At 42.6% G+C, this 25,426-nt stretch overlaps 2 protein-coding genes across 6 annotated transcripts in view; both read right to left on the reverse strand.

The window, feature by feature from the left end:
* ZDHHC21 (zDHHC palmitoyltransferase 21) overlaps positions 1 to 11,089 on the reverse strand; it is a 45,206-nt gene extending 34,117 nt beyond the window's left edge. Inside the window, exons 1-5 of one of the 5 annotated variants that reach the window (XM_074855798.1) lie at positions 10,959 to 11,089; positions 8,018 to 8,111; positions 7,713 to 7,768; positions 4,143 to 4,346; positions 3,241 to 3,339 (exon numbers count right to left, since the gene is read on the reverse strand). In XM_074855798.1, coding sequence (XP_074711899.1) covers positions 3,241 to 3,339; positions 4,143 to 4,296 — 253 coding nt within the window. In that variant the 5' untranslated portion in view covers positions 4,297 to 4,346; positions 7,713 to 7,768; positions 8,018 to 8,111; positions 10,959 to 11,089. Of the gene's footprint in view, positions 1 to 3,240; positions 3,340 to 4,142; positions 4,347 to 7,712; positions 7,769 to 8,017; positions 8,112 to 10,051; positions 10,191 to 10,958 lie in introns of those variants that run through there. The other 4 variants (XM_074855800.1, XM_074855796.1, XM_074855795.1 and 1 more) reach the window with 4 other exon arrangements.
* Positions 11,090 to 20,026: 8,937 nt separating this feature from the next.
* Positions 20,027 to 22,250, reverse strand: CER1 (cerberus 1, DAN family BMP antagonist). The gene is made up of 2 exons (XM_074856819.1): positions 21,723 to 22,250; positions 20,027 to 20,320 (listed from the first exon to the last, which is right to left on the reverse strand). The coding sequence occupies exons 1-2, from the start codon at positions 22,248 to 22,250 to the stop codon at positions 20,027 to 20,029; spliced, it is 822 nt and encodes a 273-aa protein (XP_074712920.1).
* Between the last annotated feature and the right edge of the window lie 3,176 nt (positions 22,251 to 25,426).

The raw sequence follows: 25,426 nt of genomic DNA on the forward strand, positions 1-25,426 counted from the left end.
ACTACACAAAAATGTGTCTTCCTGTCAACGTAGAGAGTACCAGAGAAGTAAAGTTCTACTTTAGAAAGTACAAAACCCCTGATATAGCACACACTAAATCACAGTATCAATGTCACAGTCAAGCCTAAGTGTTCCATCTTCAGAAGTATCTATAAAGTATCATTGCTGTATGAAATGAATGGAGCATGAAGAGGTTGGAGAGCTAGTCAAAGGGATCCCTTAAAACAGAAAGGAACTTTTATGCCCAAAGGGAAATTTTACTGGTCCTGGTATTTTGCAGGTAAATGAACATTCAGTCATAAATGTAATTGTCTGTAACTGTACTGAGTGTCTTCATTCTCCTGCTCGGGTTGCAGAATCCACACTGTCTTTCCTGCAGCAAGAACTCTGACTGCAGAACCTAAGTCTGAGCCACCTTTCATTTTACCATATCAAAGGAGCAGAAAGTACACGAACATGACATTTTCTGTGATATTTCATATATGAATCCCAGGGAGATACAGCCCTTTCTACTATCTGCCACCTAATTTGTTCACATTGTAAAATCAGTGCTGAGGCTAAACAAATCATATTTCCAAAGACATCATCCTAGATTCTAACATCAGGAAGAGTAAAAGTATTTTCTGTTAATGTGACAAAGCTCATGCTGTTTAATGGCCCTACTCCATTCTAAACTATTATGTAAAACTGTGCATTAGGCAAGAACCTTAAGAGCATCAAACAGTTCATAAAAATATAGACTTTCTCTGTGGAGAACTACGGAATCACAGAATCATCAAGTTTGGAAAAGACCTTGAAGATCATCTAGTCCAACCATTAACCGAACACTGACAGTTCCCAACTACACCATATCCCTCAGTGCTATGTCAACCCGACTCTTAAACACCTCCAGGGATGGGGACTCCACCACTGCCCTGGGCAGCCCATTCCAACACCTAATAACCTGTTCTGTAAAGAAATACTTCCTAATATCCAGTCTGAACCTTCCCTGGTGCAACTTGAGGCCATTACCTCTTGTCCTGTCGCTTGTTACTTGGTTAAAGAGACTCATCCCCAGCTCTCTGCAACCTCCTTTCAGGTAGTTGTAGAGGGCGATGAGGCCTCCCCTCAGCCTCCTCTTCTCCAAACTAAACAACCCCAGTTCCCTCAGCCGCTCCTCGTACGACCTGTGCTCCAGACCCTGCACCAGCTTCGCTGCCCTTCTCTGGACACACTCGAGTAATTCAATGTCCTTTTTGTAGTGAGGGGCCCAAAACTGAACACAGTCATCGAGGTGTGGCCTCACCAGTGCCCAGTACAGGGGTAAGATCACTTCCCTGTCCCTGCTGGCCACGCTATTGCTGATACAGGCCAGGATGCCACTGGCCTTCTTGGCCACCTGGGCACACTGCTGGCTCCTGTTCAGCCGGCTGTCAATCAACACCCCCAGGTCCCTCTCTGACTGGCAGCTCTCCAGCCACTCCTCCCCAAGCCTGTAGTGCTGCTGGGGGTTGTTGTGGCCCAAGTGCAGCACCCGGCATTTGGCCTTATTGAAACTCCTCCAGTTGGCCTTAGCCCATCGCTCCAGCCTGTCCAGATCTCTCTGCAGAGCCTCCCTACCCTCGAGCAGATCAACACTCCCACCCAACTTGGTGTCACCTGCAAACTTACTCAGGGTGCACTCGATCCCCTCGTCTAGATCATCAATAAAGATGTTAAACAGGAGTGGCCCCAAAACCGAGCCCTGGGGGACACCACTCATGACCGGCCACCAACTGGATTTAACTCCGTTCACCACAACTCTCTGGGCCCAGCCATCCAGACAGTCTTTTACCCAGCAACGCGTGTGCCCATCCAAGCCACAAGCAGCCAGTTTCACCAAGAGAATGCTGTGGGAAATGGTGTCAAAGGCCTTACTGAAGTCAAGGTAGACAACATCCACAGCCTTTCCCTCATCCAATAAGCAGGTCGCCCTGTCGGAGAAGGAGATCAGGTTTGTCAAGCAGGACCTGCCTTTCATAAACCCATGCTGCCTGGGCCTGATCATCTGGTTGTCCTGCAGGTGTTGTATGATGGTACTCAGGATGAGCTGCTCCATCAGCTTCCCGGGCACCGACGTCAAGCTGACAGGCCTGTAATTTCCCAGATCATCCTTCCGACTCTTCTTATAGATGGGCGTCATATTGGCCAATTTCCAATCTGTTGGGACCTCCCTGGTCAGCCAGGACTGCTGGTAAATGATGGAAAGCGGCTTGGTGAGCACCCCAGCCAGCTCCTTCAGCACCCTCGGGTGTATCCCATCTGGTCCCATAGACTTGTGTATGTCTATGTGATGCAGTAGGTCACTGACTATCTCCTCCTGGATTGCGGGGGGGTCGTTCTACCAGTCTCTGTCCTCTGGCTGAGAGGCTGGATTCCCTCAATACAACTAGTCTTGTTATGAAAGACTGAGGCAAAGAAGGCATTAAGCACCTCAGCCTTCTCCTCATCACTTGTTACCATGTTTCCTCCTGCATCTAGCAGGGGATGGACGCTCTCCCTGTCTTTCTTTTGCTGTTGACATACTTATAGAAACATTTCTTGTTGTCCTTGATTGCTGAAGCCAGATTAATTATTAGTTATTAAGTTTTCAAATTTCCTCCAATTTCTGGAGCATCTGATATCATACAGGAATTGTGGGATAAATTCACCAGGACAGAAGGAATTCTCACGTTAAGTTGCTGCTCTATTGCAATGCAATATAATTAGTATCACATTTGTTTGGTTAACAGCCCATAAGCCACTGGAAAAAAAGTGTAAAAAAGGCACAGGTAAAATCCAGCTTAAGAGTACCTTCTACCACCACTTTCAACATCTTATAAATTTACTTAGAAAAAAAGCTGTAGAATTATAATGACTAATCATCCTTAAACATTGCTTATTAAATATTATCAAGTTAGAAGTATACGCAGTATGTTTGAAAGCCTAGAATGCAAAACAATTCTTCCCATGGAAAAATTTCCTAGCAGAAGTTCCTACATAACTAAACTTCTGATGGAATACAGGTTTTGAAAAAGAAGTTTTGAGTCTACACAAGGGAAAGCACTGGAAATATACCAGTTAAAAACAGTGACATACCAATTTTAATTTCATTAACAATATAGGCTTCAGCAGAGACAGCTTACGGTTTCCACCAAATCTCACAAAATCAAATTGATTCCTAATTCTTTTGAGGACATTACAATAATTTTTATTCAATTATATAGAAACAACTTGATGTACCTGTAATTGGTATCTTTGGGTTTTCAGGTAGTTTTCCTGGATCAGCTACTGAGGCTCTTAGTAATGAAGCTATACAAAACAATGAGCAGAAGTAATAACCTGAAAAAATAAATAAGCATTTGTTAGTCTTTTTCAGGTGTACAAACTATCTCTATACACTGCATCAAAAATACAGATGCTCCAGAACTGAGCTGGAAATTACTCAGCCTTCTCATTTAGTTCCAGATATATTTTTGGTACTATACAGTCTACTCCCCAGTCTTAAAAAGGGAGAGGAAAAGGTAGCAGTGAACACTGTTTTGACAGCACCAGCAGGATGCCACTATGACCTTACTACTGTATTTAAGAAGTTCCTCCACTGTCTTATCAAATAAGCACCAACCATTCTAGACCTCAAAGCCTCTATGTGAAAGGACATTCCCAATAGTCCACCCTCACTTTAAAAGTTGGTTCATTATAATTCAAGCCTTTTCCTCAGCAAAACCTATTAGCATAACTCATATTAGTTGACTCATCCAGGGATGTATGACAAAACTAACAAAACGCAGTTTGTCAATCATCAGTACTACCACCCCACATTCTGACAAGCACTAAGAGTTGTGGGCCTGAAATTCTCTGAAAAGTTCTAGCTACAGGATCTGAAAGCCATATTAATGCTTTTTCCACGTTTCCACACAAAAAAGTTTTACCATAACAGCTTTGAAATGAATTGTCTCAGCAGTTTGAATTTGAAATGAAGTGTCTCAGCTTCTCAGAACACAGAAATGTAGGATGCATCCCAGTACTCTTATCCTTTATCCTTCACCTTATTCTTTATTTTCTGACCTTTCTCACCTATGTTAACTACTACCTAAAGATACTATTTTACTAGTAGAAAAAAGGGCTAAGTTAAATTGACTTACACAAAATTGCCACAACTGAAATATGTCCCTCTTCGTAGTGAGGAAAAAGGATGACTTTTGGAATGAAGATTGTATTGTACAGCCAGACAAAGATAATCAGGCCCATGCAGCACCAACCCTGAGGGTCAACCACAAAGTGAATTCGTCGTGCCATTGAACACAAACAGGTAATAATCTGTCATGACCCGGGAAGAAAATATTATCCTAGAGAGATAAATAAAATTTTAAAAAAGGAGTAAATTAACTAGTATCATGCAACCTACAGGATTCCATATACATTCAAATAGGAAAAAAAAAAAAACAAAACAAAACCCTGTCAGCTATTGATTTAAGGAATTAAGTGAAAACCCACAGACATTTTGCATACACCATTCAAGCACCAGGAAGAGAAATATGATTTAATTAATTAGTTACATCTCAGTAAAAAGTAACTTTATCATGAAGATGCAAGTAAAACAAGTACCTGGGAAAACTATTCAGTAACAGATAAAGTAAGCAACTGTCAGACAGCTGGCAGCAGCAAAGGATATAAACATTAAAGAAGCCTCCCATCAGAAAGGTTGCAAAGCCAAGAAGGAATACAGGGAATGACTTACGTTATACCAGGATTCATCCCACCTATCATAGTCTTCCAACTATATTTCAAGATTATTTTTTAAAAGCTTGTTTGTTAAAATAGTCACAAATTTCCCTAGAAAACTGTCATTTTCCCCTGCTTAACAGACCTCCTTCATGTCATTTATAGCAAACCAATAGCGGAGAGATCCACACTACCCTAACATCTTTCATGTAGATCATTAAGAGGTACCATACAATAGTGAGTTTTCTTACTATTAATCACACTTAAAACATCAAGGTTTCCATTCTGATAGTTCAGTGTGCTGGGTTCTTTTTCTGGTTTAGGCTGAAGAAACCCCGCCAATCCTACAGTATGAACTTCAGAGCTTCATAAACTGACCTTCATAAAAATGCAGCAACAAGTCATAAGCTCTGTTCAGTAGAACCTTCAAGGGAAGGATTACTACTGTTACTTTTTTTGTCAGGCTGCATTCATGTATGTATCTTGATATTGCAACACGCACACAAACCCCAAACTATTCTCCTATCCATTAGTTTCTCCAATTTCTGGGCTTCAGGAAACTTGTCCGTTTCTGATGAACTTCCTTCCATGCCTTTGAACTTCTACTTGTGGCACTGAAATTTCGTTTATCAGTCAGACATGTCTGTTTCCAGGGGTTTTGATTACTTGTTTCATGTTTGTCTATCCTCACTTGCATTCACAATTTCTCTGCTTAATATTATCCACAAGTTTAATTGTCTTTTCTTCTTTTTCTAGATCTTTAATCAAAATCAGACCCAAATAAGCTGACATTTTTCACACCTCTCCTATGCACTATTTATCATAACCCTTTGTTTGCTGTCTTCCAGTACAAGTGTTTTCATTCAAGTATAGCAGAGTATTAAGTGCTTATTTTTATCTGAAAAATGCATCAAATTTGCTAACACTTGTTTTATAAATCCATGTGGCATACTGAATACAGCTACTGTGCCCTTAAAACTGTTTTTAAGTTCATGATAATCACAAAAACCTACTTAGGCCTATATTTACTATTCATTTTTAATTTTACTATAAGTAGCATGCATGCACCCTAGTCTGTTGTATACCTGATATTAATATACTACACACATATGTACAGTCTCTAGATATATAAATGATGTAGTATTATACTCCTGAATCTGCGAGTTCTTAATGTGCCTCTGTTGTAAGTTAGCTTTGGCAACCAGCAGTTATAGAATTAAAAAACATTTTATATCCTTCTAAACGTGCACTTCTGAAGGATCTGTCTCATCAAGCAGACAAGCTGTGGGAGGAGGTGAGCAGACTGTACAACATCATGGATGCTGAAAAGGAGATGGACCAGATCCCCTCCAAGACTCTGCAGCTACAGGAACCCTCACTGCACCGAGGAGAAGCCAGCAGAGCCTTAACTTGTCAAGCTGGACACGGAGATAGATGCCAAGTCTGGTGAAGCCAGGGAGCTTGTGAGCTTTGGCACCAGGAGGACAGTTCCTGATCCGCTTGCAGCTCCGACCTACAGAGCAGGTTCTGAGCCCTGTCAGCAGGCAAAGACAGGGAGCTCTGTCCAATGAAGCCTCCGAATTGGATGTGCCCGAGTCCTGTGGCAGTGCAGGCAGGGTGGGGCAAGGCACAGTGGTGGGAAACTCCCTGCTGATGCAGGGACAGAGGCACCGCTGCTGGCCCAACCTGTCACCTGGCAAGGCTTGCTGCCTGCCAGGGGCTTGGGTCCTGGATACTATGGAGAGGCTGTTACTGAGGCTGGTAGCTGTCTGGCCATCAGACTATTACCCTCACCTGCTCTTCCATATGAGCACCACGGATATAGCCAGGGGAGACCGGGAGTGTGTCAAGCATAACTACATGGCTCAGAGGGTGTTGGACAATGCTTGATAGCCAGGTGGTGTCTCTTTTGTCCTGATGGTGAAGGGGAAGGCCTGGAGGAGGAGTAGACAGATCCTGCAGACCAGCAAGTGGTTGTGCAGCTCGTGTCAAAAGCTGAGATCCACCTTTACATCCACAGAACCTTTACAACCCACAGAACTGCTGGGGAGGGTGGGCAGGATCCACCTGACACTATATGAGATAAAAGCATCTTTACCAACAGGCCAGTCAATCTGCTAGGGGAAGGCTTAGACCAGGAACGATGAGAGAGGGAGGTAGTAACCTATGATCGATCAAGGCAGTGGTGGTTAGGGTTTGTAAGCAAAGAATGCAGGATGATGTGGACAATCATGTGGAGATCTTCTAATCAACAGAACAGAGGTGAAGTGGGGCCACACACACTACAGAAATACCACTTGGGTGTACTGGGATGGTATTAGGAAAGCCAAAGTCCACCTGAAGTTGAATCTAGTGAGGGATATGAAGTTCAAAAGGAAAGCCTTGTACACAAGCAGTGTACCTGGAAGGCTAGGGGAAATGTGGTCCTGCTATTAAATGGGGCGGAGTACCTAGTGAAAAGGTACAAAAAGGTCAAAGCACCTTCTTTACCTTGGTCTTTCTGGAATCCCAGGCCCCTGAGACCAGTGGGAAAGTCTGCAGCAAGAAAGATTTACTCTGCGTGAGGGAGGATCAGATTAAGAAACCTTTAAACAAACTGGACATAACACTTCCATGAGACCTGATGAGATGCCACCATGAGTGCTGAAAGAGCTGGCCCTGTCATTGTGAGGCCACTCTCAATTATGTTTGAAAGTTTTAAGCTGGTGAGTGAGGTTCCAGAGGACTCAAGAGAGCAACTGTCAACCCTGTCTTCAAGGGCAAGAAGGAGGATCCAGGCAACTACAGGCCTGTTAGCCTCACCGTGACCCCTGGGAAGGTGAAACAAATAATATCAGAAACTGTTTCCAAACACAAGAAGGTGACTGGGAGTAGTCAGTGTGGATTTACAAAGGGGAAATCATGCAGACTGACAGAAACACAGAGGGCAAAAAAAACCAGAGGCAGAAACACTGCTGACTGCTGAGGAATCCACCTGTTTTCCATCTTACCAGAGCAGCAGAGACTCCATGACTTCACAGCACTTCCTCAGAAGGGGAAATAACAGCTCAACAAATAAAAGAGAGAGATATAAGTACTGAAGTACTTGTTTCTGAGTGACCTAGTAAGTATAATGTGTGAGCAATTAGCAGCGAAATTCTGCAGAAAACAGTAAGAATGCTTTTATATATATACACACAATAGAAATATATCCCAGATTTTTATAACTCAGTGACTAACTTTTACCTGCATGACATTATTCACTTTTATAATTAGAAAAACAAAGGAAAAAACACCACCTCACTCAAACCCATACCTTTGATGGCAAGTTCCACAAATAAGTTGGAACTATGCAGAAAAAGGCCCCATTCTCAAGAAAGGGAGATTCTTCATCATCTTCTCTATCTTTTCTGAAAGAGACAGAAAAGAGCATTATACTGAAACAACCATCATCACTGGTTTGAAAGGCACCATATCTGGAAAATAAAGGGATCTGGACAGGCTGGAGCGATGGGCTAAGGCCAGCTGGAGGAGTTTCAATAAGGCCAAATGCCGGGTGCTGCACTTGGGCCACAACAACCCCCAGCAGCGCTACAGGCTTGGGGAAGAGTGGCTGGAGAGCTGCCAGTCAGAGAGGGACCTGGGGGTGTTGATTGACAGCCAGCTGAACAGGAGCCAGCAGTGTGCCCAGGTGGCCAAGAAGGCCAATGGCATCCTGGCTTGTATCAGAAATAGTGTGGCCAGCAGGGACAGGGAAGTGATCTTACCCCTGTACTTGGCACTGGTGAGGCCGCACCTCGATGACTCTGTTCAGTTTTGGGCCCCTCACTACAAAAAGGCCATTGAATCACTCGAGCGTGTCCAAAGAAGGGCAACGAAGCTGGTGCAGGGTCTGGAGCACAGGTCGTACGAGGAGCGGCTGAGGGAACTGGGGTTGTTTAGTCTGGAGAAGAGGAGGCTGAGGGGAGGCCTCATCGCCCTCTACAACTCCCTGAAAGGAGGCTGCAGAGAGCTGGGGATGAGCCTCTTTAATGAAGTAGCAAGCGATAGGACAAGAGGGAATGGCCTCAAGTTGCACTAGCTGTGGCTGTGAAAAGCTTCAGATTTACCAAAACATGACTGAGTCTCTCTTACATGATGAAAAATTGTTCTTGCCCTTCCAAAAATTACCTTTACTACAGGATGCCTGGACAGCATTTTTTCCTAACCCTTTTCCCTCTGCCCAATTCAGTTAATGTCATCATTAAGTCAGTATCTGTTCAGTACAGTCACCCCCAATATGACTTCTGATGTGACATCTACTGAATAATGAGACCAGAGAATGAGGCAGGCAGGCAGAAAGTCACTTCCAAGAAATGAGAAAGCTCTGCAGTAACCAGAAATATTAACTTGAAATAGTGTTTTAACAGGCTCATTTGAATGCAAACTTCAATTCTGCATCAAGACAAGTCATAAACCCAATACAAGCACTACTCAATTTCTTATCCTAAGAAGTATGAAACCAGCTCTGGTGACATCTTGCTCCTTACACTTTTATGGCTGTTGCAATGATACATAACTAGAAACCAGGATCCTATACATTCTGCCTCACCTTAGCCCTGGACTTCTACTTCAGTAAGAAAAGTAAGACTTGTGAGATCTGACTTCCAGAACCTTTTTCACAAATACTTTAACAAGTCCAGAATGACACAGATCAATAATTCATAGTATCGTTCACTGTGAAACACAATTTTAAGACTCCACGCAAACTGAACAATACTATGGTCTATAAAACACACTTCTGAAGTGAGAAAAACACCACTTTCTTAAAAAGATGCATTCTAAGCCATTCAGACAGAAAAAGGAATGGAGAGTAGAAGCAGGAGAGATACACTTGCTGTAATAGTCGTGATAGCCAAGGCAAGGCCATAACAACCAACAGCTTCCGTCAATTTGTGGATCCAGCTGTGGTTTTAGATGTGACTTTCCTGAAATCTTAAGAATTACTGCCAAAAATTACTGATCTAAAACTAAAAATACACTTCCCCAGGAAAAAAAAAAAAAGTGGAACTAAATTATTTTCAACATTTTAAATAAATCACTTACATGTTGTTATCAAGTGTCAGAATTACCATTATCGTTCCTGCAGCTCTTCCATTTAACAAAACTAGTATCTGAATAACCAGTTAATACAAACAGCGGTATATTTTTGCCATGACAAAATCCCATGTACCTGGCACTGCACACGCTAATACAGATGGTTGTTAGTAGAGACCTTGGCACTACATAGTTGCTAAGTGGCAGGTTGGTTAAGGTAGGCAAGAAATTCCCACCCAATTCTTTTTCATAGATAGGATCTTGCAAGACATACCTGTAAACACCTACTGCATTCATGAAAGATGTCACATGGGCCTGGACTGGGACGTGGCTTGATATTAATGTACACACACTATATCCTCACTGATCACAAATCCCTGCAAACTACCTTCACTGACTGCTGACCAAACAGCTGCTTGGAGACGGATAATATACGCTACTTAAGCACACCACTGCTTGGATACTCAGTGCGAAGGGAACGAAGACCTAAATTTCATTTTACTAACTACCAGAGCTGGAAAATAAAAGTGTGAAACTCCTAAAGGTCAGAGGGCATTGCATTTCCTTGTGCTGTTTCTGGAGCACATAGCCAACAAAACCCACACACCTCTTCCACTACCACCTCGAAAGTGGCAAGTGCCCTCCTCCTCACTTAGCAAAAAAAAAAGCAGCACTGTGGAGCTTCATGAAAATGGTAACAGTATGTCTTTATTTCATAGACCCGGAGATACTCATGAAGTCTCCCTCCCGCAACTCTCTATAGGTAAAACCGCACTCCTGAAGTTAAAGCTAATACAGGTGAAGCAGACATCGGAGACTGGTAACGCAGATTTAATACGAGCACAGCCGACATCCAAGTCTGGCGGCAGGGAGGGCCCAACGCGCCCCACAGAAAGCCCCCTGCCAGCCAGCCTGCCTTCCCAGCCTTCCCGGGACAGGGCCGACGCGGGCCCCGAGCGGCACCCGGCACTGGCCACTCCACCGCCGCAGGCAGGGCGGCTCCGGCCCCTCGGTGGAGCCCCCGCCTCGAGAGCAGCGCTCGGCCGCGGGACCCGGCCGCGGGACCCCGCAGCGGCCCGCCCGCAGGGCCGCCCCTCACGCCCGGGACGAACGGGGGCTGCCCTGGGACCGCCCCGCCCTCCCCCGCCGCCCCCCTCCCCAGGGCGCGAGGCGGAACCAACCGTTGGGCGAGGCCGGGAGGAGAAGGGAGGGGCCGCGGTCACGCGCCCCCCTCTCCCCCGCTCTCCATAGCAACCGCGGGGCCACCCCGGCCGCTCGCAGCACGCGCGCCCGCACGCGCCCAACCCTCGCCTCCGCGGCACCTTCCGCTTCCGTCGCCCGCGCCGCGCATGCGTGCTGAGGGCCCACGGGCGGCGGGGCGGGGCAGGGGCCTGCGGCGGAGGGTGGGCAGGCGGGCTGCCAGGCGGCTCCGCCCGGCCCCTGCCCGCACCCCGCGCCGCATTCCCCTCAGGGCTGGGCCGGGGGCTCCGCCTCGTAGCTGGGCTGTCGTGCCTCCTGGCGTTAGGATCGCCCACACAGGGGGGATGTGGGGTGTGTGCACTTGGCCTTCCCTGCGCAGGCGGGAGGAGCCGCACTGAATGCATGGTCTGCCCTGCCCAACGAGAAGCTGTGGGAAACCTGTTTGCCATAGCCGCCTCAGCGTGCAGCTGTTCATCCGGTGTCGGAGCTTACTCGTGCAAGCCCGATCCTGAGCACAGATGTTAGTCGGGATCAGTCCTTCTCTCTCCTTCATCTCTGTGGTGTCCCTTTGCAAAGTGCTGCAGACCAGGCCTCTGCCACGGCCTCCCAACTCCTGTTAGGAGACTCTCATTCCCTAACTACTGTACCAGTTAGTCTTTACAGCATGAAATTGTATGAACTTTCTTAATAGTACGAAATTGTATTAGCTTTCTTAAGCGATTCTTATCGTACACTGGTATACTGCATAATCATGGTTAGGTCAGCATAAATGAAGGGCCCCAGCTCACTGCAAGGAGGACAGTCCCCACCTTGGAGAAATGGGTCTTTTGATTCTTGGAATCTTAAAGCCGCCCACAAAAAAGAAAGGGTACCCCTGGACTAACAAGATTGCAGCAGCATCTCAGCCCCTCCCACACCTTTGTGAAACCTTCCAATTATCTGGCTTCATAGCTGAGTAACTATAGCAAGACCAACTCCTGGGACACCTAGATCAAGAAAGAAGATGGATGACAACACCACAGAATTATAGTTGGTTTTCAACACAGTAGTGTGTGCTAAGTAGCGAGTGGTCACACAATCACAGAATCATCCAGGTTGGAAAAGACCTTGAAGATCACCTAGTCGAACCATTAACCTAACACTGACAGTTCCCAACTGCACCATATCTCTAAGCGCTATGTCAACCTGACTCTTAAACGCCTCCAGGGATGGGGACTCCACCACTGCCCTGGGCAGCCCATTCCAACGCCTAACAACCCCTTCTGGAAAGAAATGCTTCCTAATATCTAGCCTAAACCTTCCCTGGTGCAACTTGAGGCCATTCCCTCTTGTCCTATCGCTTGTTACTTCATTAAAGAGACTCATCCCCAGCTCTCTGCAACCTCCTTTCAGGTAGTTGTAGAGGGCAATGAGGTCTCCGCTCAGCCTCCTCTTCTCCAAACTAAACAACCCCAGTTCCCTCAGCCGCTCCTCGTACGACATGTGCTCCAGACCCTGCACCAGCTTCGTTGCCCTTCTCTGGACACGCTCAAGTGATTCAATGTCCTTTTTGTAGTGAGGGGCCCAAAACTGAACACAGGAATCGAGGTGTGGCCTCACCAGTGCCAAGTACAGGGGCAAGATCACTTCCCTGTCCCTGCTGGCCACGCTATTTCTGATACAAGCCAGGATGCCATTGGCCTTCTTGGCCACCTGGGCACACTGCTGGCTCCTGTTCAGCCGGCTGTCAATCAACACCCCCAGGTCCCTCTCTGACTGGCAGCTCTCCAGCCACTCCTCCCCAAGCCTGTAGTGCTGCTGGGGGTTGTTGTGGCCCAAGTGCAGCACCCGGCATTTGGCCTTATTGAAACTCCTCCAGTTGGCCTTAGCCCATCGCTCCAGCCTGTCCAGATCTCTCTGCAGAGCCTCCCTACCCTTGAGCAGATCAACACTCCCACCCAACTTGGTGTCATCTGCAAACTTACTGAGGGTGCACTCGATCCCCTCGTCTAGATCATCAATAAAGATGTTAAACAGGAGTGGCCCCCAAACCGGGCCCTGGGGGACACCACTCGTGACCGGCCATCAAGTGGATTTAACTCTGTTCACCACAACTCTTTGGGCCCGGCCATCCAGCCAGGTATCTGGAATTGTATCTGAATGCTTGAAAGGCATAAGAACCATGTGTAAAACTGCATTTGGTGTGCCCCAATTTGAATGGGGCACCTCATGCGCATGAATAACAATTACTCTTGTAATTCTATACTTTAAGTCCTAGCCTCTCTCAGTCAGCACAGGCCAGTTGCAAAATTTTCATGACACTCGGGTCCCCTGCTGTTCTCCTTTCTCACAGAGGGCCCTTACAGGGCCATGGAAGCCAATCTGTTTTAAAAGATAATCCAGACCCATGAGGGATTAGCAATGGCTAAGATTTACAGACAGCTTGTAACAGACAGCATTTTCAGTGTTCCCAGCTGAGAATCGTCCCTTCAGCACCCATTGCTGATGCACATACATGATCTTTTGGCTACCTAAAGGTATCCCCATCTGTCTGAGTGGCATGGTTCCCAGTGTAAATTGATGGGCTCTTGCCCTGAAGCACTTTTGCTGCACAATGATGGATGAAATGGATGAAGAGTGGTGATCACCACTGATACAGAAAACTCTTCTTTATTACTGATAACATTCTTTGTAAAACTTAATCATAATACGATTATTCTGGAAAGAAAGTACCCAAAAAGTCACTTTAGGTGGATTTCAAGCTTTTGTTGGGACTTTCGGACCTTGTCCTGATTTATTTTTCTGTGTCCACAGGCTTCTGTTATACAGGGAAATAGTCAACATTTCAAGCTAAACTTTCTTTGACCTGAAAACATATATTAGCAGGACCTGGAGGTTTCCTGAAAAGAGATTGAAGCATGTTCCAGGTAAAAGAGAGGAGAGTGCTTTCTCAAGAACAACCTACATATGTTCCTAGGAACAGGTAACACTCAAAATAATAGACATATTAATTGGACTATTGAAAAACATGGGGAAAAGAATCACTGGAAAGGTTGTCATAATAAAAACCAGCCTCTGCCTCTATTCCATGACAAATTTCACATGTAAATTTATGTCTATATGTAAAAGACATAATAAGCTGTGAAAACTTTTCACTGATTTGAAGTATAAATGTAAAAACCAAAATCAATACCCAACCAAGGAGTGGGAAGGAAACCAAGAACTTGGGAAATAAAATGTAAAGATAAACAAAGAGAAATAGTATGATCAATGAAAGTTTGTAGTAGAGTGAAAAATAATCATTCAGTAATGTGATCTTCTAGTCAACTACTGGTGATTTGCATTTCTGTAGTGATACACTGGTAATGGATAGTCATTAGATCTGCGGTCTTACCAGACAGATTGTGTTTTACTCTTTTCTCCTCATGGATGTACAGAGTAAACACAGGTTGTGGAACAAGGGCAGTAGCCTATTCTGACTCAGTCATAGGCACAGCAGTTCCCATTTGTTAATATTTCTTTTGGGGAAGCACAGTGCTGGAAGAAAAGCAGGCAATCGTGCTGGACTTCCCAACTGTATCTGCAAATGCTCTGACTATAGGAATTACCTGACACTTTTGCCAGAGTATCAAATCCAGATAAATAGATAATTAGTCTTTGTGGTGAACTCCATTCTGAAGGAAGAAACATACCTAGGGGAAATACTAACTTTGCATAATAAGGATTTCACATAAAGTCCAGTATGGATGTATTAATAATTACAAAGATTATTAAAAGCCTGAAAAATTAGAAAAATACCCACATTCTTTGGTGCTGAATATTGCACAATAGCGTAGAATTCCTCTTGGAATTTCTGATGTCTGTGTTGTGTTGTTGCTGTTTATAAATTACCACAGGAGCCACCAGCTGTCATCATATAAATTTTATTGGCACTCTGTAAATATTAAATCAGCATGCTAAAATCAAGCCATGTGCAGTAACAGCTGATGCTCTGTTACAGAGAGCACATGCAAGAGAGAGGTGTGCACTGCGACTCCCATGATTCTTACTGCTTACAAGCCCTTTGCTTCATGAGACTGTTTTCCAGGATTTGTTTTGAGCCAAATCGTGCCCTTTGATTGATGTGCAGAAGGGGTGCTGCCCATGCACAGGTATCTTGTGGGTTGAGAAATCAGCCTTCTCAGTAGTACCTACCTTCCTGGGTCCTTCTAAATTGTCATTTATTACTGCCACTTCTTTCCTGCAGCACCACTGCATTGCTCACTTCCTTGTAGACTTTGCTGATGTACATAGGAGACACTTGTTAACTCTAGAATAGGAGCAAAATTCCTTATGTCATGAAGGTCAATGTCACGAAGACAGAGGTATGTATTAATGATATGCTGTGCTGAAACAAAACCTGTCCTGGCCCAGAAGTTTTGTCAGTCACAATGTCACAAACCAAGGATGAGGCAAGTAAAGGCAAATGACTCTCAGGCTCCGTTTTCTCTCTGAGCTAATCTCTGGAAAAATCAAAGGCAAGATATGTTTTCTGATCTGTCTGCCTCAGTAGTAGGCATGGTGAAATCTACTGATCCCCCAGCCCAGATAGGTTACATGGGGGCTAAGCTAGACCAGGCAGTTGTCTAATTTAGGGAGTTAATTTTCATCCAAGGCACTTCAATGGTGTGAATAGCTCTGCTCAGGTAAGGTCCAGCTGCAGATGTCCTAGCATTAGCTCTTCTAACGTCTCTCTCCCTCCAGAAGTTGCTGTCTGAAGTCCAGCCAGGGTAACAGACTGCCTGAATGCTTCCCTATCTGTTGCAGTGCAAGGTGAGTTCAGCAGAGGGTTCAGCTGAGATACTGCCTTGTTCAGAAAGGCAGCGTAGGTTCATGACTGCTTTGTTTGAACACCCTAACTGCAGGCTGAAGCCGCCAGCAGATCAGACTAAATGGCTTGGAATAGCAATGTGCTAAACCAGCAAAACGAAAATGCCTCAGAAAAGACCTTAAAGAAACATAAGACTGGCCCTGACTTTTTTTTTTTTTAATTATTATTATTATTACTCAATTTAGCTTTTGGTCCTTTTTTGTTTTTTCAAGGTGAAGCGCATTTTGTGGATGCCACGGAGCACGAGGCACTGTAAACAGGATGGCTTTGTTCTCAGTGTGGACAATTAATATTTTTATCAACATTCTTTCAGCAGGCCAACTACTGAGTCTTCTCATCCCCATTCTTTCTCATCGGAACAGAGGGAGTGTGTGCAGCTGTCAGGGAGCGATTTCAGGGGAGATGAAGTTGGTGTCTGCATACCAGATATTCAAGGTTTAGCAAAACAACAAATGTAAAATATTTATAATTCACTGTCAGTGTTTCCTGTTTTCACTGGCAAGCTGCCTGATGGAGAACCTGAGGTAGCCTCAACCCCACGCCTCTTCACATGCACAGAGCACACAGTCTCAGACATAATGTGGTTATGCAGCTGTAGAGGCTGACAGGGAGCTTCTCTCTGAGCATGGATTCTCATCGTCTTGCTATTGCAGCAAGGAGCTAGTACATTTAGGAGAAAGTACTGCAAGAAATTTCATCACCTGTCAGTAAAACATGTTAAAGCTTGTTAGCTGATAGCCATGAGGTTAGCTGTGAATATTTCATAAATGGTGAACAAAGTACCAAGCACAGCATGAAGCACAACTTCAGAGACCTTTCCCTAGAACACATGATTGCGCAGAATTCAGAAAGAGTCTGATGTAAATCTAGTGTTTGATGTAATTACAGGCATTAAAGCCAGTTCCATAAAATCCTTATTTAAGAGAATAGCCTGTATGGAAGATCTATTTTGCTTAACCAATTAAAATAAACATCACTTCAGTTATTTTCAAGGCAAAGCACACCCATTTGGAAAAGAGGCAGTAGGTCAAGTAAAATGGCAGAAGTGTATAAACTCCACTTGGGATTGAGCTGAATTTTCAGAGCACTATGGCTTAGTCATCTTCTGTAAAATAGGTTTGCACAAGGAGTGCTCTGAAATAGAAGAAATCACATTAACAGCACTTCCATTGTAAGCATAGTTACATTGGAGGAGCTTTCATTACAGAAATCATAGAACCTCTGAATGGACACAACTAAATTAAAGTCGTGCAGGTTTGCTGCTATAATGGCATTACTACTGGAAGCATCCATATAGTGGTATGGATCATACCCCTCACCTTACTGACCCACATCATTATACTAGTAGAGGCTATCATAGTTGTGCTGAGAGAGCAAAATCCTGTTAGCCCCCAGGTTCAATTTATGCCTAATAAGGAGTTTTTAAAGGCTGAGAAATCTGATCCAATTAACACATTCTTGATTTTGCAGAATATTGTGCTAATTACATGTAACCAGTCATTGCTGGGTTAATTAAACATTCATCCAAAAATCCTACAGCACTAATCTAATTAGCAATTACCACAGCTGTCATTACCTCTTTTCACCTACTTTTAAGGTGTGCAAATTCACACTAAGAATCTGGTCCTGCAAACTTCTTACATGAATAGCTTGCTTTCTTTGACTGCAATAATGCTTCAGCACACAGAAGGAACTTTAAAAATTAGGCTGAATGCTTTACAGCTCACAATATAGCTTCAGTTCTGCCATTCTTATGTGAAAAAGTCACAGTTTAGCAGTCAGTCGTGTAAAATTATGTCACTCTGGAAGGGTTTTTTTTGGTCTTACTGGGAGTGTATGTAGGTCCTACCTTCGAGTGGTTCTCTGCAAGTATCAAACCTAAAATATACTTACATTGCAGAAAAAAAGAAAATGCAGACAAATATTCTTATGTACTCACACAGGTTTAAAACATCAGTGCTTAGAAGCCTCAGAAGATTTAGCTTTTTCAGATTAAAAAATGAAGTTGGGAATAAAGAGAAAAAGGTTGGGAACTTTGATGCTTTGTGTGCTTTTCTTCCTCAGGCTTGATTAAAAATGATCACTAATAATCACACACAATAACTCACAAAGGTTTGATAAGGTGCTGAGGTTTGAACCTTATGGTAAGTTAGCAGGGAGTTGTTTCTTAGCTTTTCCACTTGTACACAACATGCTTTAACAAAGCGCTAATCATTAGGGCTGACTGTGCAGTTGAACATGTACAGTGAGGAGGAATCTCTACTGGAGAAAGCATGAGCCATAGAGAATGACTTTGTTCTCTGAAATTATACAGTTGCTAGCTAGTGCTACTGTGCCTGTTAGAAAAGCTTTTCTTTCTTTGGCCATAACCTGAGCCCATTCATGCTCAAAGCAGCCTAACAGAAGGTAAATTTCTGAATCTAGGTGCTAGTTCATTTTACTAGCATCCTGAGAATATTAATCAGCATTATAAAGCTAGAATAAATATTAAGTTAAAAGAAGTGTTTCCTGTACTGCATTCGATACAGGGATGATGAGACCTTGACAGCTTGTTGCTTGGAATGACATCATATATCATGCCATAACATACAAACAGCCATACACAGTTCGCACATCAGTCCTTAGTGTAAAAGGATAGAGAGAAGGCTTTTTTCAGTTTTAGTATACATTTTTTATTATTTAAAAACGGGTTTATATATAATGAAAAGTAACTATATACTAATCTTCAATTTGCTCACTGCAGGTGACCTGCAGAAGCAAATAGCTATTGCAGCAGTTCAGAGCCAGTATTAGAATATCATTCAGATGCAATTTTCAGTAAATATTAAACATGGGCCTTGCACTCTAAAACCATGCTGAATGTATTTTTTGACAGGATATTAAGACACTTCTTATCACAGTGCAGTTCAAATACAAGAAATCATTTACCCAACCCTTGAACTATATCAATACTGAATTCCAGTACCCCCAAAAAAGAGCTGTGGATAGTTTAACAACAGGGGCCCGGGTCTGAGAGTTTGGCAATAGCAGTGGAACAGATTCCCAGAGGACTGAAGGAGCTGGGTTAGAAATAGTCTGAAGTCCAGTGGCTGGAAGCTGATCAACATCTGCTGTGCTAGGTCTGCAATACAAATCCAACGAGAAGCAGCTGGAGAGAGCAGAGAATCCAGCAGTTCAGCTAACAGCTGTGGGTTCTATGTTGGCTAGTGCTAGACTCAGACCTTTCCTAGCAGAGAGTTTTCTTGGCTGTTCCTCTAAAGCTATACAGGTATTTCCATGCTGATAAAATCCTTCTGCAGATTTTCTATCACACAAATGCCTTTTCTGCTCTAGATGTTGAGAACATTACTTAAACTTTACCTTGGAGTCACTGAGGTTAAAATTCATCAGATTGGAAAACATATATTGCCTTTCCACAGTGAATGTAAATAATAACAAAATATTATAAAAATAACAGTCATTCATTTATTATGTTTTCTGTGGTTGTATACCATTTAAAATATTTTTTTTCTCCTACTATGTAACACTTCTAGTAAAAAAACCTTGTAGAGCAAATGCATGCAGAAGGAGAGTAAGTGGTTTCTATGGCAAAATATCCTTTGCAACCACTAATTGTGTAAATTGTGAGGTGTAATTAGTTTTCACTGTGAACTGAACTCCAGCTGGGAGCAATCAGAATGACCTTCACTAGTCACAGCTTTCTGTCTGCTTTATGTCCATTTATATTTTACTCTCTAGCCACTAACTTGATGCAAAAGTAAACCTGTTTTTGCAAGGAAGAGACTAAAGCCTCATCTGTGTTGCTAATGGAGCTATATCAGCAGTCCCTGCAAGCAAAGGCAATGTAAACCAGCCCATATATTAGGTTTTTTGCACAGGTAAATCATGCTAGTTCTTCACCTGTTTACTAGCATCCTAGAAACAGTGACAGGAAGGCTTGAAAATTTTTTTCAGGGTTTCCCTTGTTAAAATAAGAACTCTACACATAAGCGCACTAATTTTATCTCCATTTCTTTAACAGCTGCTAGGAAACATCTGTTACATTTTAGGTAAAGTCATTGTTGAAGCAGAGAAGCTGTTCAAGTGGAAAGTCTACATCTTTAATATTTCTGTGTACCAGTGTGATGAAAACTAGGTTTGGGGGTTTTTTCATTGGCAAATTCTTATGATCAAGGAGTTAAAAGAGTTACTTTGCACAGGTTAATTGTGTTCATGTACATTTGCATGCAAGTCTGAGAGTAGAGATCCAATTTCAGGGTCTTTAATCTTCTGGGTCTCACATTTACACTCTTCTACAATCATGACTTCTTTGACCACTGGGACAGAACTGGTACAGTTGAGATCCAGGCGTTTCATGGAGAACTTGCTGGGCAGGCAATGAGAACAAAAGGTATAAAGACGATCTCCTGGACCAGGAATATGAAAGGAACTACATTTTCCAAAACACAGATTATTCTGTACCATCACCTTCTCACAGCTCTCATGAGTAACACCCTGAAACAGAAAGCAGTTTGAAGTTTATGGTACATGAATGGCCTTTGCTAGAAGGCATGAAGGCAAAAAAAACCCCAACAAAATACTATATTTTTTCTTCTCAGAATATTTACTTTAAACATGTTTGGGTTTTATGTCAAGCAAGTGGTAAACATAAGAGCTTTTAAAAGGAAACTTTAGCGCTCCTATGGGTAGTCCTTAGATTGAACAACAAAGGCAAAAATCTGCTTCAGTCAAAGCCTTTGTGAGCTGATGGGGGAAAATCCAATAGATTGGATTGTTGTATTTAACTTTTAATAACTCTTTTTAGTTCTACATTTCTGACACGGTTAAGCAGTCTTACCCACTTAGCAAGACTTAAAACATCATTTTGGTCCAACATTCCTGTATAGAAACCACAAGCTGGACTCAGTTATAATCTTGAAGATTTGTCTTTATGTGAAGGAGGCATAATGTTCTTTAGCAGGTTTTTTTTAAATGAAAATCTTAAAAGTGCAATGGAAGTTCTGTAATCTCTTTGTTTGGAAGAATAACAATTCTCTGTATCAGGAGAGCCTATGTCAGCTCCCAAGTTGTAATAAGCTAGGCTGAAGTTAGCACTTTCATATTGGTATAACTGCAGCCATCCTGGAGAAATCTTGCCATATTACATGGCACAAAAAGTGAAATGGTAAAAGTTTCTAGGCCACATCTATATTTACATATGTCTGCCAGTGAAATAAATTGAATGAGGGATGTGAAAAAACATGGTTCTTGAAAGAGTGTGATTATAGAAACACTGAGAATAGATGTTGTCTTACAAGGAATATAGCACTTTTATCTATACTATTTGCTTGTCTTAATGTTACAATGTGACAGACTGGCTTCATTTGTGCATAACACAATCTATCATTTCTCCAGCATTCTTAGCACAGAATTAGATGTGCTAAGAATTAATACAGCAGAAAGGAATCCTTGCTTAGCTGTAAGAAAACAACCAGCTTCTCCTGCAGATACTTGCCCCGGGACTCTTTGTGTATGTGCATATGTGTATATGTATATACATACAAATATATAGGTAATTCATGTATTCAAACTGTTTAGCTGTATATTCATTGAATAGATAATTACTCACCACTGCCCTGCTTGCTCAGGCTAGGTCAGAACATCTTTGCATAAAAAGAATAAATAACTCTCTAAAAATTGAATGTGTGGCTTTCCAGTGCTACAATTTAGCAGTTTACCTCATCAGACTAAAGCATTTTCAGCCTTTTGCAGTGGTGTTTTTCAGCCACTTATAGTGTGTGCATGTTCTGAAGTGGCCCTGTGACTTAGCAAATGAAATAACCCATGTGTCTTTAGTGGTTGATTACAAGAAGCAGAGGAAAGGACACATTTCTTGATCTTGGACACCTGTTCTTACCTGGGGAAAAGGCAGAGTTCTGCAGTTTTCTTGGTGCATTTCATTGGTCTTGATTGGCAGGACAACCTCTTCAGATGCTGAATTTTTCTTTAACATGAAGTGGTCCCAAAATTTTCTGGCATCTTTTCTATAGGGAGGCTCAGCCTCCCTCTTGCTGGAATAGTGGGATGGAGAGAAGTTTTCCACAGGAGAGATCTCTCTGGGTGCTGTCCAGGTTCTCAGGTCTTGGTCTGCATGGAGTTCTGCATTGGGAAGAATGAATCTGGACATTTTTTTCTCCTCTTGCTTCTCACTTTCAGATGCCATCTGTGGAATTGCTACAAAAAAGCTTGGTTCCCCCAGGGTTTCCTCAACACCTACTGGGTTTTCCCCTACCAGCTCACGAAAACTCTGACTTTCAAGCAGATTTTTGTCCAGATAGAAAAGGTGCTGAAATAGCCTTCTGCTTTTCATTTGCAGTGAATCTCCCTGCGGTGCTGTGTCTCCAAGACGTGAGAGCACTAACAGATGAAGGAGAAGCAGTGACATGATCCTGTAAGGTGCAACCCTGTAGACCTGCTGCTGTTGCAGTGAATGTAGTGTGCGAGCTTTATACAAGAGCATGTTGTCAGTTTATGGCTGCTGTCTGGGTGCAGAGGAGGGGAGGGCTCAGAAGAGACACTGGTGTGGCTAATTGCATTCATTTACTGTAGATTACAATTATGATAGGGGAGTTTGTGCTAATGAAACTCTGCTTTCAATCTGGATTATGTGTATTAGAAGTTCCTATCTAAAATCTAGTAACCCAGAATGGCATGGGGGACAGAAAGAGTCAACAGGAAGAAATGTTTGGATAAGCTGTCTAGTTTAGGCCTAGGAATTAAGGAAACATTTGAGGTTGTGTATTAGCATGTTCAATGTGGTCTTCATTGTTTATTTTGACTTTCCATTCCACAAAGCCAGAGACTGTCGAAACAGGGAGTGTTATTTCATCACAACAGGAAAAGGCAAGCTGATTAAAGTTTGCTAAAACATGAAGCTGGACCTGGAGACATCAAATCAGCCCATGTTTTCAAAAGTTGAGTCTAATTTTGGTCTTTCAGATTTGGGATATGACACTGCAGACTGGTGCTCACACACCCAGAGGAATCTGGCAAAGAGCACTAGCCCTTGCTTCACCTCTTTCACAGTAGGTTTTGCAGCTGCTGGAGGGCAGACATACCACTAGCCCAGAATAAAAGGTCCCAGGTGAACAAACTCTGTGCCCCAGATTCTGAAGATTAAGTAACGCTGCTGCATCCTGTTCAGGCACCAGATCCACTACAGGCATCCTATAAAGTTGGTAAACATAATGAGGATTTAAGCAAAACATATTAGAACTGACATATTTTATGATTCTAGACCCTAAAATGGAGGCATCTTTTACAAAATTATGCTATGCAACATGTAAGAAAAAAATCTGATACAACATCATACAGAGGAAAGTTTTGAGAAAATGAAAAGATATTTTCAATAAGCTTTGCAAACATTGATCCTAATCTGAAAATACTGAAAGGAAATTCTGCTTCAGATAATTTGCTGTTTAGGTACGCTAATCTCTACATACTCCTGTTTCTACCAGAAAGAGTCTGTCAATAGACCCTTAAATTTGTAGCTAATCTGTTCATTATTCTTGAAAATTTAGGTGGTCTGTGTACAGAGTTATTTGACTTTCATTTCCAGGGAATTAATTTATTGCCTGTAAACTAATTGCTTAGCAACATCCTCGTGAGGCACTGACTTACAACTTTAGCATAAAGTTACTGGAGAGCTTTTCCATACTGTATAATTCACTTGAGTTGAAATTTGTTCTAAACTTGAGGTCCATCCTGAGACAGAAGTGCATGGAGCTCCAGCAAGAATGGGGTTCACACACCAACATTAGAGTGTATTTGTGCCTTGTCCTTAGTGGGATGATCTCATTAAGGGAAGCACAGCCATCAAGCACAAGCTTAATCACTCTGTAACTTCAGCCAAAAGCAATTTAATTCTGCCAATAGTTTGGTGCCTTTCTGAAGTCTCAAGTGTGCCCTTGGAGGGCAGATTTTCCCACAGTTATCAGGAGTAAAATCATAGAAAATACTGGCATCTGCAACAAGATCGGCTGTGAGGTGTGCATGCAAAAAGTCCTTACATCATATTTACACAAGCATGTGCAGCACTAGGGTGCAGCAACAATGAGTCAAGAGGATTAATTTGATGGTAGATAATTAAGTAGCCTAGAAGTGCAGTTTGAATCCTCAGATCCTATCTTTATTGGCCAACAAGTTGAACTGAAGCAGTTGACCACTGGAACTAAAATTCCTTGTATCTAGTGCATGTTAGTAGTCATTCAAAATTATTCAGCAAAGCTAAGGACATTACATTTGGAGCTTTTCTTCTGTTTTTTCCCTCTTTATTTTAGTTGCTCAGAGAGTTACAAGACTGGGCTGATACTCAGAACTATGTATTGTATTATATTGACACAGAAGGGTTTGACACATTTGGCAGTGTTTTTCAAACATAAGATTTGACTATTTGAAGCAACATATATTTTTGCAGATTTTTGCTTCAGAATTTAAAAATATAAAGCTATCTAAAACAATGTAAAGATGATTCCATCTAGATTATAGCAACACAATGGAAGTGTTCTTTCTGTTTGCTTTTATCTGTTTCAGCTATTTTTCACTTCCTTTGTCAGGAAGTGCCTTTTCTCTAAGTCTAGACCAGCTCTCTCTGTTTAAAAGTTCCAGCTGTGGCCTTAATCCTGTAATGTCTGTATTTAACTTTATCCATGTAAGCCAAATTGTGTTAAATTACTCACATGTATGTTTACAGAATTGTATACTTACTAAGTGCCTGAAAGGCCCAGATAACCTCCCTTCAAAGCCTGATTAAAAAATGCCACCATCTTCAAGGTAAAAGAAAAAAGGATTTTAAGTCTCAGTTAAATTTTATCCCAGTTTGCCCTGAAAGAAAAAACCACATGTGTATGTGTGCAGGTGTATTCTGCCCTTCTTATCTGATGTGGCTGAGGCATGGTATGGTGCCCAGATAGCATCTTAGTTTCTGCCGGAGGGTTTTCTTCTTTGTAACAAGAATATTAGCAAAATAATTTCATTACTGCTGTTTACAGAGGGTTCTTTCTGTAGCTCTTCACAAAGAATAAATCATGTTACAAGCAGCAAATATGGTGCAAATGATTTAAGAATGTCTCTGTCAATGCAAAGATAAAAATTAAGTAAATGGTAGTACTGGAATGATTGGGCTGCCCAGACACTTCTATTTAAAGTAAACTCGTCTGGGTTATTGGTGCAGTGCAAATATTAACAAGAAATGTATAAAAACCTTAGCATTGGCATACATGTATAGACATTAAGCTGCTAGTCTTACATTTGCAGTGCAATGGCACTGAAAAAAAACTGTTCAAGATCAGGATCCATTCATGGTATGTACCATTCTATCCTGTGGCATACAACAAGAAAAAAGGCCTGCCTTACAGGGCTTCAGAACAAAATATTATTTACAGAAGAGTAGAAGAGGCTGAAGCAAAGCACTCTGTAAGCCACTCTGCAACCCAAAGGCAGAAAACAGAGCTCTCTTCTCCTCTAGGTCAATCCTGTACTAGTTCCTGGGTTTTCTTGGGATGGTTTTATCCAAGATCTGCCAAGGGCCAGAAGCAGCATGCCAGCTATGGTTCTGCCAGG

Source organism: Strix uralensis, chromosome Z (assembly GCF_047716275.1).
Source record: "Strix uralensis isolate ZFMK-TIS-50842 chromosome Z, bStrUra1, whole genome shotgun sequence".
NCBI lineage: Eukaryota > Metazoa > Chordata > Aves > Strigiformes > Strigidae > Strix > Strix uralensis.